A 15,156-nucleotide genomic window follows, 5' to 3' on the forward strand; every position below is an offset into this window, starting at 1 on the left:
TAAGGATGAAGTTAGCAATGTTACTGTAGCGATGCATGTTTAGGAAAAATGCGATGAAAAATCGTAATTTAGCACCTTCAGGAATGTCTGAAATTTAGTAAACCCTGATAAATAAAATATACTCATATTTGGCAAGGCCGACTCCTTGAATTAGTCATTGTAAAATTGCGCAGTAACGATTTTTTCCCTGATGTTTCGTTACGCTAACGTTGCTAACTTCAGACTCATGCTTTTGCTGTCTTCTATAATTCTTCAGAATCTGTAAATATCAACGAAGAAATTTTTCAAGACTCTGGACTATGAAAATACCTGTCATAAGCAATTTGTGTCATGTTTCGTTTACTCATTATTGCAATAACCAATATAATAATTATTACAGATGTTCAAGTTGTTCATTTTATTTGAGACCCTAATGTATTGAGTAGCGGGCCAATATAATAGATTAAAAATTCCCCACCACTAATGTAAACAACCGGTGTGTCACGGTCTAATAGTCAAAACATGACGTAATTCAGACTAAACAGTTGCAAATTAATGTCACATACGTAAGAACGTAGCACTTGTACTTTGTATAGTCATATTTAACCAACTGTAATATTTACGCGTTATCCGTAACATCGGCAAAACTGAATTATTATTGTCTTATTACATTTAGTGTATTATTCTACTGATGCTCATGAGTTCACTTTCACTTCATATAAGTTTCTATTAAACTGAATATTAACCTAATCGAGTTGGAATTAAGTATCAAATTAAAATATAGTTCTCATATTTCTCTTTTTATTTAATTCGCTTTTACTGATCTTGTAGGTATTGTACAGACATGGAGACAAACAATCAAATACCTATATATATATATATATATATATATATATATATGTTATGAGTACTCAGTGTAATAAATAACGTAGCAATACTGCCACTTATCAGTTTTTTTAATAAATAATTCATTATTATAAAACTAATCCGCAGTTGCATTCATCTATGTATAATTTATAACATGAATATAGTACATATCAAAATTGTGATGTACAAAACAATTGCTACTTACTACCTGGTACCGCGGTTATTTAAAATAATTTAGTTCTATCTGCCTTCGTTGCCCGCATAATATTCTGCATAATACGCGTGGAACCTGCACAACTCTGTGCAATAAAAGATCGATCGATTCAGGGTATTATAAATTTGTTGGAATATAATATAATCACATTCTTGGTTATTAAAGTTGGTTAATTGAAATATGGCAGGATAAGTAATGACGATAATCGACAGCGCGTAATTAATAAATACAGCGATGATAATATGATATAAATATAGCATGAACGGCAATAATGATAATGATACGGTAAAATATTCTTTAAAACGAGAAGTATTACATTATTGCGATCAGTATTGTATCACGCGGAAATGATAAGTATTATAACTATGATTAATGTCTATATCCTTCTGCAAAAATAAAAAAGTCATCTCTACATATGCATTTAAATAGAGGAAAATTATCTTAGTGCAAAGGCTATAAATATAACATCAACTCACACTATGACCTTATAACAGTTAGGATCTAGATCGATTCATTACCATACGGCAAAGTCTAATAATTCTCGCTTTCTAGGAAAGTATAATAATATTTATTGTTATGGCTAGACCTAAGCTAAATCGGGCGACAAATTACTTCCGTAATCGCCGTTTCGACGTTAAGCCGCTTGCGCGACTATTGGTGGTGGACGTAGCATAGATTTCGTAGCGGAAGATAATTTTTGCGACACAACATGAGCAATGTGCGAAGATCTCTTCCACACGAATTCACGGGTACGATCATGGTCATCGGCGCTCTCAATGCGAACCTGAAATACAAAAGTACAGAATTACGCTCGGCAAACTATTATATTGTCTTCTCCCTCTTTTCCAAAGTCTCGTTGATGATCTTTTTGTCTCAAGCTGCGCACTGTTGTTGAGCGTTGTGTATCAATAATTTACACTCCAACAACGACGGAGCTGGACGTTATCTTTCGGCGGAATCGACGGACGAGCTTTGTAATGAAAGGAATAATAATAAACGTATGTTTTCTCTCCCTCCTTCATCTGCTACTTAATCTTATTTGCATTCTTACACGGCCTCCACGCCGCGGACTGCATGTACTTCCTATAAATAGCAATATAATACGACGCGTCATTGAAATCTTTGTAGATGGCCTCGAGTTGCGTGTTATTAACGATCGGAGTAAATCGATCGAATTCGAAGGAAGTGTGCATATATTCGGATCGTGCTGACCGGCTCGCCTTGCGATTTCAAAAAATTGCCAACTTTTCGCTCAATGCGCGCCTCCAAGTTGTTAACCGAACGTGAACTATCACTTATCGACCGACCGATCGATCGATCGATCGATCGATCGTTCTGTCGGTAAGAAATCGTCGTACCCGCGGCTGGCTTGGCGCATACAAACATGATGTACAGACCTGTTTTGGCTGCAGAACACGAATCGAATGCAGGGTAGCAGCTCCGCCGTGAAGAACTCGGAGGTTCAACTTTCCCGACATTTCAGCTGTTGTCGCAGTCGCGCTTCTCAGTTCTTTTTTACCAGATCTTCCAACTTCCCTTTCTACTCTCAGGGTTAAAGGGCCCAGGGAAAATTTCGTTTTTACCGTCGTGTGGTCAGTCTTCATGTTCACAGACACGTCGCCGATTCGTTGCAACGATGCTAAACCGTACAAAGTTGCCCTCGCTTTTGCCCTACTGTTGTTTGCTTTTGTCTGTAAAATCGATAAATAAACATATAATCGAATATTGAAGGAATATATGTACTGATGCACACACGTAAAAAATAAAAATGCGATATACCTTGTTCTTTTTCGTCGAAGACTTGCGCTTATTCTTCTTCTTATTCGAGTTAGTGGTTGCTCGACTGGACTCCGGACTTTTGGGTGTAGTACTAAGAACGATATTGTTCAATGTGGTTGCTTCAACCTCGGCGGCGTTCCTGCTATCTTCGATCTTGAGAACAGTAACAATGCAGGCTTTGTTAATTATCTGTACTAACGAACTGCATCCCGATTAGGGTACAAAAATGGAAAGGCGTTGAATTTTACCTTGACCTGCGAACTTGAGTCTATCAAGTCATTGTTGATGGTTGCAGTCGTGTTTTTCTCATTCAAATCTGCATTGACCATTGCCGCAGAAGCGCTTTTTTCGGTGAACTTTACACCACTCTTTTGACCCGAGTTTTTGCTCCCTTTCTTTCCTTTACCTTTGCCTTTTCCCTTTGTCTTCTTCTTGTTCGCTTTTACGCTCGCATTAGGATTCGTCAGTTTGACGGTAACAGGGTTGTAGTTTGTCCGAAGAATTTTATTTATTCGACCCAATATATTGTCGACGAAACGGTTATACTTTGCTATGTAAATAGCCGGCACGTGCTTATTCGGCGTCGATGACATCGCGCCTGGAAATTTTTTCGCCATTATTTTACTCGTTCGTTTCTTCATTGTGTGCAGTGCTTTTGTCAGAGTGAAACGGCGGAATTCGAAATGCCAATTCATTCTCTGCCATTCTGAACTTGAAGTACGGAATTGTTCGCGGTAATATAGAAGATGCAATTATACTAATTTCTACGGACTTTAAGAGTTTTTCAACCGTAAGTTGACAAATTATAGATTAGATTAGTGTTAAACTAATTCGCAGCCAATTTCGCGACCACGAACAAACTATTATTCGGATAATACTGGTCTGTGTAAACAACTAGAATGGAATTGTTAAGTTTTACACAAGCTTTGCTAACTATACCGTGTGTTCATGAGGAAAGTGCGTAACTTATGCGCGTGCGCCAAGTCATTCGAATCTTATTGGCCAATAGTTACCGCCTGATTGAGCAGCCGATGCAATGCCAATCGCGAGTGTCAGAAAATGTCCCTAGGAGCCCACCGTTAGCTGTGACATTTTCTGACAGTCGAGATTGGTATTGCATCGGCTGGTCCATCAGGCGTAACTATCGGCCAATAAGATTTCCTCGTGGACACACGGTATATCTAAACTGGCCAGAAAACATAAGCGACAAAAAACTGTCTGCATGTGGAAAGTAAGAGATTGGTGATACGAATTATGATTTGTTTACATCACGCCTATTTGGCCCATCATTAATTACTTTGAGTCCACATCATTAATGCCAATCAGCTCATATCTAACGGGCTACACATACATGTAGTTGCGAAATAGCAAGTAGCTCCAATATCACGAGCACCGTAAGTGCCTGCAGATGATATCGAGAGGCCAGAATATGTTTTCAATTAGTATCAAGCTGTCACTTGAAGATTAGAAAGACCAGATTGCCACCGAATGAAATTAGAAGTTGTATCTGAAATTGTAGTCGACCCGTTTTTTATCAGACGATGATAAAGAAAATTTGTATTATGAACGAGGAAAAATACGCGGGGAACTCACTCCGACATACCTTTTTTAAACAAGCTGATGTAAGATTATTGGGACGATGCAATGATTTGAAATGAGCGCATAAAGTGACCGAAAAAATGTGAATCAAGATGACCACGGGACGTTCGACATTTCTATTTGTATGAGGGAACCACTCATCGCTGGCGAATAGCTGTTATTTCGCACTATCTGCTATACCGTTTTGGAAAGTCATGACGTTTCACATTTTTTTAGTAAATATTAAATATTCACAAAAACTGTGAGAACGAATTGAGTCCGTAGTGTTCAGGGATTCTGACTGAACTGTAAAACGGTTCGCAAATATTTGAATAATAAAATAGTGGTATGTCATATTTTATGAGTAAATAAAAGCCTCTTGATTTGACTTTGAGATGCGAGTTTAAATTGCAATTGAAATTCCTTCAGAACATATCGCAAGACGTGGGTGGCGGAAGCGAAAGAAATGTTGCTTCACATGATAATTTCCAATGTCCGGACGTGGTAAAATATCAAAGAGAGGAAGTCGGAATAGAGGTCAAGTGTACGGCCAAAGGCCTACTTATCGAAGAGGACACAATGTTAACGGTAAAACCAGTCGGTCGGACAACTCACGAAACTGGTCCTGATCTAGGTCAGCTCAGACTCTCATCTCACGAACCTTCGACCCACCACGAAACCAGCCTACCGTAATTATAGACAGGTAATTACTCGAATCTCCGAAAGACACTGTCACGATCGGTTCTCCTTACAATAGCAGACCTGGTACAGAGTCCAAACCAAATGCCACCCTTGCACATAGCACACTTGTTGAGATGCCGATGATTACCGTTTGACCAGTTATCAAATCCAGCAAAACGTCAGCAGTTGGAATTAGAAGAAAATCGACTAGACGATGATTAATCATCTGAAACGTGATAATGACTGCCAATAAGCCTAAAGTCGAGATCAAAAGTCAAAGTCGAAAAAGGACCAATGAAGATAGACAACCAAGCGAACACGTGAAGGTATGGTTGACATGTAGTCAACTATGGGTATCAAACACGTCAGTTTCATCGGAATTCCGATTAGCTGAATTCATTTTCTACCGCCAACGAGTTAAAGGTTATTCGACTTCGTAGTGTTACTTGGGCTGCCTGCGTTGGTCCGATAAATGAAATCTCTCGGTACAAACAAATCTCCATGTCAATTACCGGCTACGGCGGTGTTTGTCGTCAGTGGAATTCGTGGCAGTGGGTCATGGCCGCGCCCCGAAGAGCGTCGACACCTCCGGGCGCCAGAGCACCAAGTTCGTCGACCTCTTTCCCCAGAAAACTTCTCCTTTTCCGGAAGGCAAGCCAAAGTGGCAGCGCACCGGGTGAAAGCCGATTAAAAAATGCCCCCGATACGAGACAAGGACTCGTCCAAACGCGCCATATTATATAAAAGCGATCGATTTATTTACTCAATTTTCTGTTCAGAATTTTGAATTTCGAACAAGCGCTCGCGAGAAGTTTGCAATGAACTTTCTGTATCCATTTATACTGTTCATCGGTTTGGTTTTCTTTTCTCTCTCTTTTTTCGAAAGTTCAGGATGACAGAGAGTGCAGGAATCCCGAGTTCAGTTATCTATAATTATATATATTGTATATGAGAATTTGAATTTAGTTCTTGCAATCTATGCACTGAGTTTATATTGCTCGTTGGCATCTCTTGTGCTTTTACGTTCACGCTATACAAATGCACCGCGATATCGTTGAAAGAAAGGGTTTACCGATATCTAAAAAGCAAATATCTACGACAGATTTTGAGGATCTGTGAATTAGCGTGTAAACTACTAGGTAAATTATATGAGTACACAGTAACCTCAGCAAGCGTGAAAAGAAGATTATGGTTGTCTCATTTTCGACTTGTTCACCAAAGTATTCAACCTGATCAATTTCGAACTTTCTTTTTTCCCGCTTGCCAAGATGCCAAGTACATCACAAACGAATGAAGCGACTATTAGGTACATACTGATGGGGAAATCGAGGGTATCGGGATTGGTGCCAAACGTGCGGAATGATTATACTTAAACAAACCCAACCACTACTGCTACGTCAACCTCATTAAACTCTGTCCATCTATACGGGGTGTAGTTCAGGGATACGGTCATAAAATTTGTTAGTCCATGGATAAAAGTAATTGTGAATGGTTTCAAGGTACGATCAGTCAGGTCACCGTACACGAGTCATCCAACTTGAAATATCTGTATATATAATATAGGTATGCCTGTCTGGTTAATAAAAATACTAAACTCACTTGCTTACTACTTGCTAGCTGGTTACTGTCAAGGATTTTCTACTTTGGTTAAACGGGAAGATACTACTTCGGTACTTCAAACAGGTTACAAATTAGTATAAAAACAATACGTGAATAAAAAATAGTTACAAGGTACTTATGACATGCTCTTGTTGTTACTTGTGCCAATATCTGAATTCAGACAACGCGTTTAACGATTTGTCCATTACTTCGAATACAATTTACGTCAGATCTGATCGAAGAAACGGTATCAGTGCAGAGATCGGTGCAAATAGATTATTGGAGTTAGCGGTTCTGATTGTGATTGGTTAAAACTAGTGCAAATTCAAACATTCGAAGTGATGAAGAATCTTGTACTGCTCGGTACAGCAAGGTTCGGCAACAAAATTGCATTGCATTAAAATGTTAGGTGGGCGACGCGTCACGGCAACAATGAAATTTAATTTATATATCGTATAATTTAATAGACACATGTACTGTAGTAATAATAACAATAATTGTTACGTATAGGTATGTAGTGAGCTGTCGTTTCGGGTCAGTTTATCAGTTGTTGGTGGTTGAGTTTATCCGTCTTTTGTTTTCTCGTTTTTGCGAAATAATTATGGCGTTAGAGTAAATACCTCGTTTAGCACCACGTGGCATATGGACAATCAACGGATATAAATGAACAAACAAACAAGCAAGCAAACAAACAAACAATCAAACAAACAGATGAATAAATAAAATCAAAACACAATTTTGTAAAAATAATAAATTATCTATATTTATATAAATAATATAAATCATTCGAATGAAATAACGTCTCTGTACAATAAATAATATTTTCTTCTTTCTTTTTCTTTTGTCGTCTAGAAGGTTTGATAAATTACATAATATTAAATTATACAATTGAAATGCGTACGTGATTGTGGTGGTTGTCTTTCATTATCTCAGCACAATTGAGATGATGTTTATGATTATTATATAATTTGTATTCGTCTGTAAGTTCCTGCAAACGCATGATCGATAATTGTTGTACAAAAAATATAGTTTCATAAAAAAAAATTGCAGGTATGTATTATGCAATTGTATTAATCAATTGTGAAAAAAAAATTGAATCATTATTAAATAAACAAATTTGTGACGGCGTCTCCAACCTTATACATTTTAATGCTGCCATTTAATTTCTCTCGATCATTCTGGCTTTTCTCTATGAAATGAAATAAAATTGATAGACGAATAGACCGACTAAAAATATACAATCTATATAATAGACGAAAATTAGACTGTTAAAATAAATTATTATAAACAAAATTAAATAGCGTTGACGAAGAGTTGACATTTTACTAAAATTAAATAATGAATACTACAGAGATATAGTTTGGAAGGCGAGTAGTGCTTCGTTTCTTTCATTTTCTTTTCCTTTTCTTTCTAATTTCTTTTTTTATTCATTATTAGCACCAACGACAGCAACAACAACAGCAGCAGCATCAGCACCACCAGCAAGAGTTTCAGAAAGTAAAGATTGCTCTAAGACCCACTTTTGTGTATGTGTGTTGTGTAAGTGTATGTACGTATACATGTATAGCATTACTATAACTGCATGTACGATAGGAATTTTTCACTTACAACGTGGCACTAAACTCGTTATACACATATATTACAAAAAAACGTCTACTTCGTTTCCATACAAAAATCATTCCTTCCATTCAAATTCCTTCAAAAAAAAAAAAAAAAAAAACAAATTTCTCGAAATTTTTCACCGAGAAACAACTAAGATTCCGTTCAGAAAATATGTAGATAATATTTAGATGCAGCTATAGTACTTACTTTAGATTTGCATTTCTGTGATTGAAAATACATTTTGAAAATACTGTATGACGTCTAAAAATATTTGAATTGTACCGAAAACAGTATTATTTAACATTTTTCTCATAATTGTTAATATCAGTTACTAATTCTACTAAATTGTACAGTTCATGAAGATTTAATGCATTTCAATTGAATACACAGGTCTGCAACAAAAAAGTTTTCTGAATACTTGTACATGATACATATGTACATATGAATTTTGGTCTGCTGATTCAGAATATCAACTCCGTTTTTACGTATCACATCGTGATTTCTTGTTATTCATACATACGTGAAGAGATAATTTTCTAACATCATCAAAAGAGTAATCTAGCTAGTGAATTCATGTTTGCTTCGTTGATATGAAGATGCAGAGATTGAGAACGTCTGTAATTTGCCATGACAAGCTGAGAAAAATATGCCTGAAATTTCTTCAAAACTGTTGTTTCTAAATTTTTATGCAACGCAAAAGCTGCTGATTATAAAAATATTTTCCAAAAAATGTTAAGCAACTATAAAAACTTAGGGTGTAATATGACTCTAAAAGTTCAATTTATATTACATTGGCGCTAGTTTTTCATATTGCTGTGATAATGTAAGGAGAGGAATGGTTTCTAATGTTGATTTTATTCCTAAATTCTATAAAATTCACGTCAATGGATAATTGGATTATCCAATTGACCAATCAAATTGGATACACGTCATAGGTACGAAGAAATGAAAAAGTGAAAGAATACGCACCACATAATAGAATCGCCAAATGACAATAACCGTGTATACTAAAAGAACGTTGCGTTTCCAAACCGTTACTTCGTCGTCGAATCAATTTTGCATCGCATCATTACGGACATCCAATAAATAAAACTTGTTATATTGTCATGCGTGTGAATCTCTGTGTTTGTATGTGTGTGTGTGTGTGTGTGTGTGTTTGCTAAATGTGGGTGTGCTAGTGGTGGTTTGCCTTGGACTCACGTGCTCGCCTGGCTTCGGTGAAGTTGGTTAAATCGTCATCGTCTTCGTCATCGTCTTCGTCTTCGTCATCGTCATCGTCTTCGTCTTCGTCGTCGTCTGCCCCGGGTAGCCCGAGGTCAACGTCGTCGTCGTCGTCCTCGTCGTCATCGTCGTTGTCCCCCTCCCCCGGGGACTGTGCAACGACTGCAACTGGGGACGAGGCCGCAGACTGCAGACTTTCCCCAGCTAATATCGCCGATTGTGCACCTTCTTCGTTCGTCTCGACGATCGTGCTCGCCGCCTGCTCCTCGGGCGTGTCCTCTACGTACTCTCCGTTCTCCTGATCGTTCAGCTCTGCTTCGGCCACAGCCGCATTCAAATCGGCCTCAACATTCGGCGGGATTTGGGGCTGCGTTATTTGAGGAACTGTATTTACCACCGGAGAGGCTTGCGGCTGGGCTGCAACGGCGGGTTGAGCTGCTGGAGTCGCGTCGTCGTCGTCATCGTCGTCGTCGTCGTCGCCTGAGAATCAGAAAAATTTCATATCTCTCATCAGTGCCGAAATTTCGACGGTAGTTTATCACGAGGCTCAAGTTGAAGAATTGAGAAAAACATCAATGACTTTTAAGGAACTAAGATTTCAAAATGTGAGCCTTGTGTCTTGTATTATTGTTACAGTTTACTGAATTTCAAACTATTCCAAAGTCGCGAGATAATATTTTTTCTTTAGCATTAATCGTTACGATAACGTTACTAACTTCAGTATGATAGTTTATCGCATTTCTTGCCTAATCCATATCACCTACTATTACCTCGAACTACAGAAATAGAATCTTTACGCTGGAATATGTCCGTAACAAATGAATCACCTTATACGTGTAGAATCGAGAAAAATTTTCCTGCTTATATCGGATACAAAGAAGATTTACTAATATTATACTGAATAATAATTTAAGCATGCGGTAACCTTTATAACATCATTACTATAGGGATAAATCCTTAGGAAAATAAAAAATAGTTAAACAACCGAGCAAAACACTTTGTAACTTCATTTCTAATTTATAGATTTTCTACAAGCGATGAGAACTCTGCCTCTGTTATTTTTTCCTAATTCTACTTTTCGTTCGAAATTGGTAATGTCGTTGTATGACCACATATTTCAATTGCTGCATCGTTCAGAGTGTATCACTCTGAGCGCGGGAAACCGTTCGATTTTCAAATTAGACTTCAAGGTTGACGATGGCCGTTAACGTAATGGACGAAACAGGAATCAATCGAGTGGTGATAAGTTTATCGGGATCATATAGATCTCGAGGTGACGTAAGGTGGACTGAGATCCAGGGTGCAGGTCGAGTAGACCGTAACGCGAACAACTAGCTTTTCGTTAGTCATTCACCTCGGGCATGAGCGACGCGCGTCCCACAGCAAAGCGACTAATTGTAAGAACGCGCGTTCTCATGTCCCGTCTACAGCATTATAGTTGGTATGCATGATATTCATTCGTACTACACAACGAGCACAAAGCTTTCTAGCACTCGACCGACTTGTCTACGCGACCTGCTCACAATTCCATAAACATACGAATTAGTTAAACAACTTGAAGAATAACTGTGAGAAAGACCGCGACGTGAAGTTGGCTGCTTCTTCGTCCGTGTCTCCAGCTCACGAATCCGATTGTCATTTTTTTTTTCACCTATCGAAGTAGAGAATTCCGTAAAGTGGAATTCTCTTTATTTGATGCTCTATCCACGCGTTTGTTTTTTTTTTGTTTTTGGTTTGTTGCAAAGAAATACCAAGCGGCCACGCGGATTATGTCGATTATGCTAATTCTTCCGGACCAAGACCCGCGAGTCCGGGTCGTCCCGTTACTATATGGATGATACATGCACATGCGTGTATGTCAGTGTATGTCGAGACCACTGCTCCCGCTATCGGTCACATTATCATGCGCCTCGCCAGCTTTGGATGCCGGCATTTTGCTCGGCTAGACTAACGGTTAGCTGTGACACGTAGGTACGGTACGAGTTACATTTGGCCGTTTTGAGTTTTTTCAAGATGGTACCCATCCCCGCGTCTTCACGACTCAATCACATCATTTTCAGAGTAAATAATTATTTTGGGCGAAGTCAAATGGACGAAGAAACATTTTACACGAAATACAAATTAGGATGTTTCCGTTGCATGTCTCAATATTTGCATGAAGTAAAAACGAAAGGATTGAGGTGAAAATTTGAATCTTATGAAAAACCAGCTTACCTCCGAGAATGTCTTCGATGAAACGTTCGACGTAGTCCCCGCCGTCGTCATCATCATCATCGTCATCGTCGTCGTCGTCGTCATCGTCATCGTCATCGTCGTCGTCGTCGTCGTCGAGGCCGAGATCTAGACCATCGTCGTCATCCTCGTCATCATCGTCGTCGTCGTCATCGGATGGGGCTGCTGCAGCAGGTGCAGCCACTGCTTGTCGGCCAGAAGTCTCGACTTTTACCTCGGCCGAATTACTAGCAGATGATACCGGAAGTGGTGAGGCTAGGGCGCCTAACGCGAAGCAGCATAAGACTGCTAGCATTAATGCTAACTTCATGGCTCTGAAATGATCAACGGATTGCGCTTATTTTATGTAAATTTCACTAACGCAATAAAGTTTCAAAGTTTACCTCGTTATCAAAATTTGACCAAATCATGACTCGACGTTCTCGCTAATGCAGGAAACCAATTTTCTTTTTATTCAACTCTACAATATTACAGGTTTCTCATGTGGAAAATTCAATTGACCATCACAGGAATTTTGTACTCTATATGTAAACTTATGAATTTTATGACCAGTTTGTCACTTTAATTAAAATTCGCTGTGACTGACATATTTTTCTCAATATTATCCCCGTCAACTTTTTTTTTTCATTAAGTTTATTATGGTAAGATTAAACTTATCGTTTGTTAATTTCACCATACTGAAACAATATTTTAATATAAGACACTTGGAATTTCTATGTAAATCTGCTCGGTGAAAATTCAGAACTGTGATTATTTTTTAAGTTAAGAAAATTTCACTGCAAGATGAAAAGATACGCATCAGTGATGAGTGAAGAGTAAGAACGAGAAAAATACAACACAGACTCGTGAATAACTATAACCATAAATAAGCATAAACTTTGGCATGGGCTAGGAAAATCGGTTTTAATCAGTGCTGTGAAAGAGACGTGCGAAATAATTTCAGTCACCAATAATTGTACAAAGGCGGATATTTCACGATGCATGAATGAACAGTTCTTCGAATTAAATCTGTAAACACATCCATTACATTCGTTTGAATATTCTAACTTTCGTTTAGCCGTATTCGCATTCCTTATACAAGAGAAGATATTAATGAAACTTCACAATTTTCTGGATACGAATTGACACCCAAAGTAAAACAGTTGCAACAACGAACAGCATTTATCCCTGCCATAAAACGGGGATGTGAAACCGTACGCGTTATTACTTCCCGAAATCCGGCACTAATGCACCAACAGCTACGATTATCAGTATTACCAACGTCCTGCCTCTATCCGTACGTGAAATATTTTGATCCATAGATAAAAGGATTTGGCACAGTTGATAATTCCACAGCTCGAAGTTGAAAATGTTTATCAGCCAGGATTCCCCGACTTCGAATGTTAAACAGCACACTTCCGGAAGTCATTTTCGCAGCAAAATTCCACCTCGCGATTCGAAACGTATATTATTCGGAGTGCAACAAGGCGATTTTTTTCCGATTTCACTGTTGCATTTTTTCGTCCACTATGCTCACGAAACTCACCTCTAGTTTCGTTGGGCCTGGTCGAAGGATTTTTTCCCGATATTCGGAATCCGTTTCCTTCTCTACGTTTCTCCGCAGGTTTTTTTTTGCGGTGGACGTCGTGCGTGGGTTTTCACCTCGCGAGAAGTTCACTCTATGAAACAGACGCAGCGTCAACTACGGACCCTTATATACCACTCTGACTGCTTTCCTCCTCCACTTACTCCATTGCCATCTCCGACATTCACGTTGGGCTCAACGAACACCGTGCTCGTTGGATTCCCGGTGTAGATTTACCGAGAGGGGAAGGATGCCGACTAACTATTCGGACAAGTCACAATTATAGGTGAAGCTGTATAGGCCATCCGATATTCGAATAATTCGCGGTATAATTTTCGCGAAGCAAGCGTCCCAAAAACGTTTCTTTTCCACATATACTCATCGTTAGAATTCTGTACCTTGACATTCGTGTTATTAGTCTAAAACGATCAGCTGATCAATCTTGTAGCGCCATATTGTTTGTAGCTGTGATATCCATAGTATAAGTACAGTGTAAGGTACATATGTAATAAATAAACGTAAGTTTTCTAAAAACCAGATTATTTTTTAACTTGGAAAAAGGATTTGCTGATATTTTCATCTTGTTCAAAACAAATGAAAAAAAACTTGCGAGAAGATCATACCTGAAAATTTATCTACTTCGCTCATAACCACTTTTCCCATGCTATAAATTAACCCTTTGAATGCATACAACAATTCGATCACCGGTTCTCGTTACAATTCGTACAGATCCAGATTGAATTAGTCTGGGCATTATCAAAGTATACAATGTCCGGAGCCACGCATGGCTGACCAGCGTGGGACCTTTTTCACTGGTGAATTTCAAAGTAGTAACAGTAATTATTTGGCTACACTTCTCATGGATTTCACAGAGCCTTGCGCGATTGCAGAATTTTATTTTGCGTCTTGCATCGTTTCAACGGATAGATGATTTCATGAAAATATATTCGATTCAATATGGTTAGATTTGGGCATAAAAAAAACAAACAAATTATGCAACTTTTAGCATTGTGTAGGTACAGGTAATGACTTGACATTTTTCTTGTCAAATTATACTTCGCGGTTTGTAATAAATTCTAATCACGAGATAATTGAAGGTGATTGAAATATGGGGTGAACAAAGCCGTCTACTCTAGGATCTTGATTAAAAAAAATAACATTAAAATCAAGAAAAAGCAATTATATTGTGGATACAAATTACGATATTATCGAGTAACTCGTAGAATTCATAATTACCTTAGAAGATAATTAAGGTCCTGGTCATTATTATCTTACTGCGATAATTGCAAGATAAACATATTGCATGTCCATATTATAGATTACAACTGTTGACGGTAAAAAAAAATCGATGGTATGGCTATCTAATAAGATTCGTTATAAATGGATGCTCGTCAAGCCATCCCGATGTAAGAACAAATAATGACTTCAAATTTACGCATAGCTAAACGAATTTCAAACGTACCTACCTGAGTTATGGTGTAAGTTTAATACTATCAGGTTACGTACGAACAGTTATAAAAGAACACGTGCAGTTTATCCCGTTCACTTCCGGTTTAATATATAGACTTTCAAACGATCGACCGTTGGCCTCGTCCACTTTCGCACTTTATGATGTACCCTGCACTGTCTAACGCGAGGAGTTTCTTTGGGAATATGGCCTCGACTGGCCTCGATTTCATCTAACACGGCCAGATCCGAGGTCAAGGCCAGTGCATCTAGTGAACTTATAAAAGTACCCAAGAAGCAATAATTGACTTTCGAGCGTTCCAACCCTTGGACAACTTGATTTGTGTGAACAGTTCAAAGTTCGGAGACGTTCTGTAAACAATATTCGACTCGA

At 38.3% G+C, this 15,156-nt stretch overlaps 1 protein-coding gene across 2 annotated transcripts; it reads right to left on the reverse strand.

Annotated features, from left to right (window-relative positions):
* Positions 1–1,075: 1,075 nt before the first annotated feature.
* On the reverse strand, positions 1,076–13,430 carry LOC124410446 (protein bfr2-like). 2 transcript variants are annotated; one of them, XM_046888824.1, is made up of 7 exons: positions 13,278–13,430; positions 11,735–12,066; positions 9,746–10,000; positions 3,088–3,437; positions 2,840–2,992; positions 2,458–2,751; positions 1,076–1,844 (listed from the first exon to the last, which is right to left on the reverse strand). In XM_046888824.1, the coding sequence occupies exons 2-7, from the start codon at positions 12,060–12,062 to the stop codon at positions 1,695–1,697; spliced, it is 1,530 nt and encodes a 509-aa protein (XP_046744780.1). In that variant the 5' UTR covers positions 12,063–12,066; positions 13,278–13,430; the 3' UTR covers positions 1,076–1,694. The 2 variants fall into 2 exon arrangements, with proteins under 2 accessions (XP_046744780.1, XP_046744781.1); XM_046888825.1 differs by having other exon boundaries at positions 9,500–10,000.
* Between the last annotated feature and the right edge of the window lie 1,726 nt (positions 13,431–15,156).

This window comes from Diprion similis, chromosome 9 (assembly GCF_021155765.1).
Source record: "Diprion similis isolate iyDipSimi1 chromosome 9, iyDipSimi1.1, whole genome shotgun sequence".
Lineage (NCBI taxonomy): Eukaryota > Metazoa > Arthropoda > Insecta > Hymenoptera > Diprionidae > Diprion > Diprion similis.

Excerpts from the sequence above, each read along its gene's own strand:
- LOC124410446 (XM_046888825.1), bottom strand. The coding sequence starts at position 12,062 with ATGAAGTTAGCATTAATGCTAGCAGTCTTATGCTGCTTCGCGTTAGGC. Across the intron at positions 10,001-11,734 it reads CATCGAAGACATTCTCGGAG|GCGACGACGACGACGACGAT; the intron begins GTAAGCTGGTTT and ends TCTGATTCTCAG. Across the intron at positions 2,993-3,087 it reads ACTCAAGTTCGCAGGTCAAG|ATCGAAGATAGCAGGAACGC; the intron begins GTAAAATTCAAC and ends ACTGTTCTCAAG.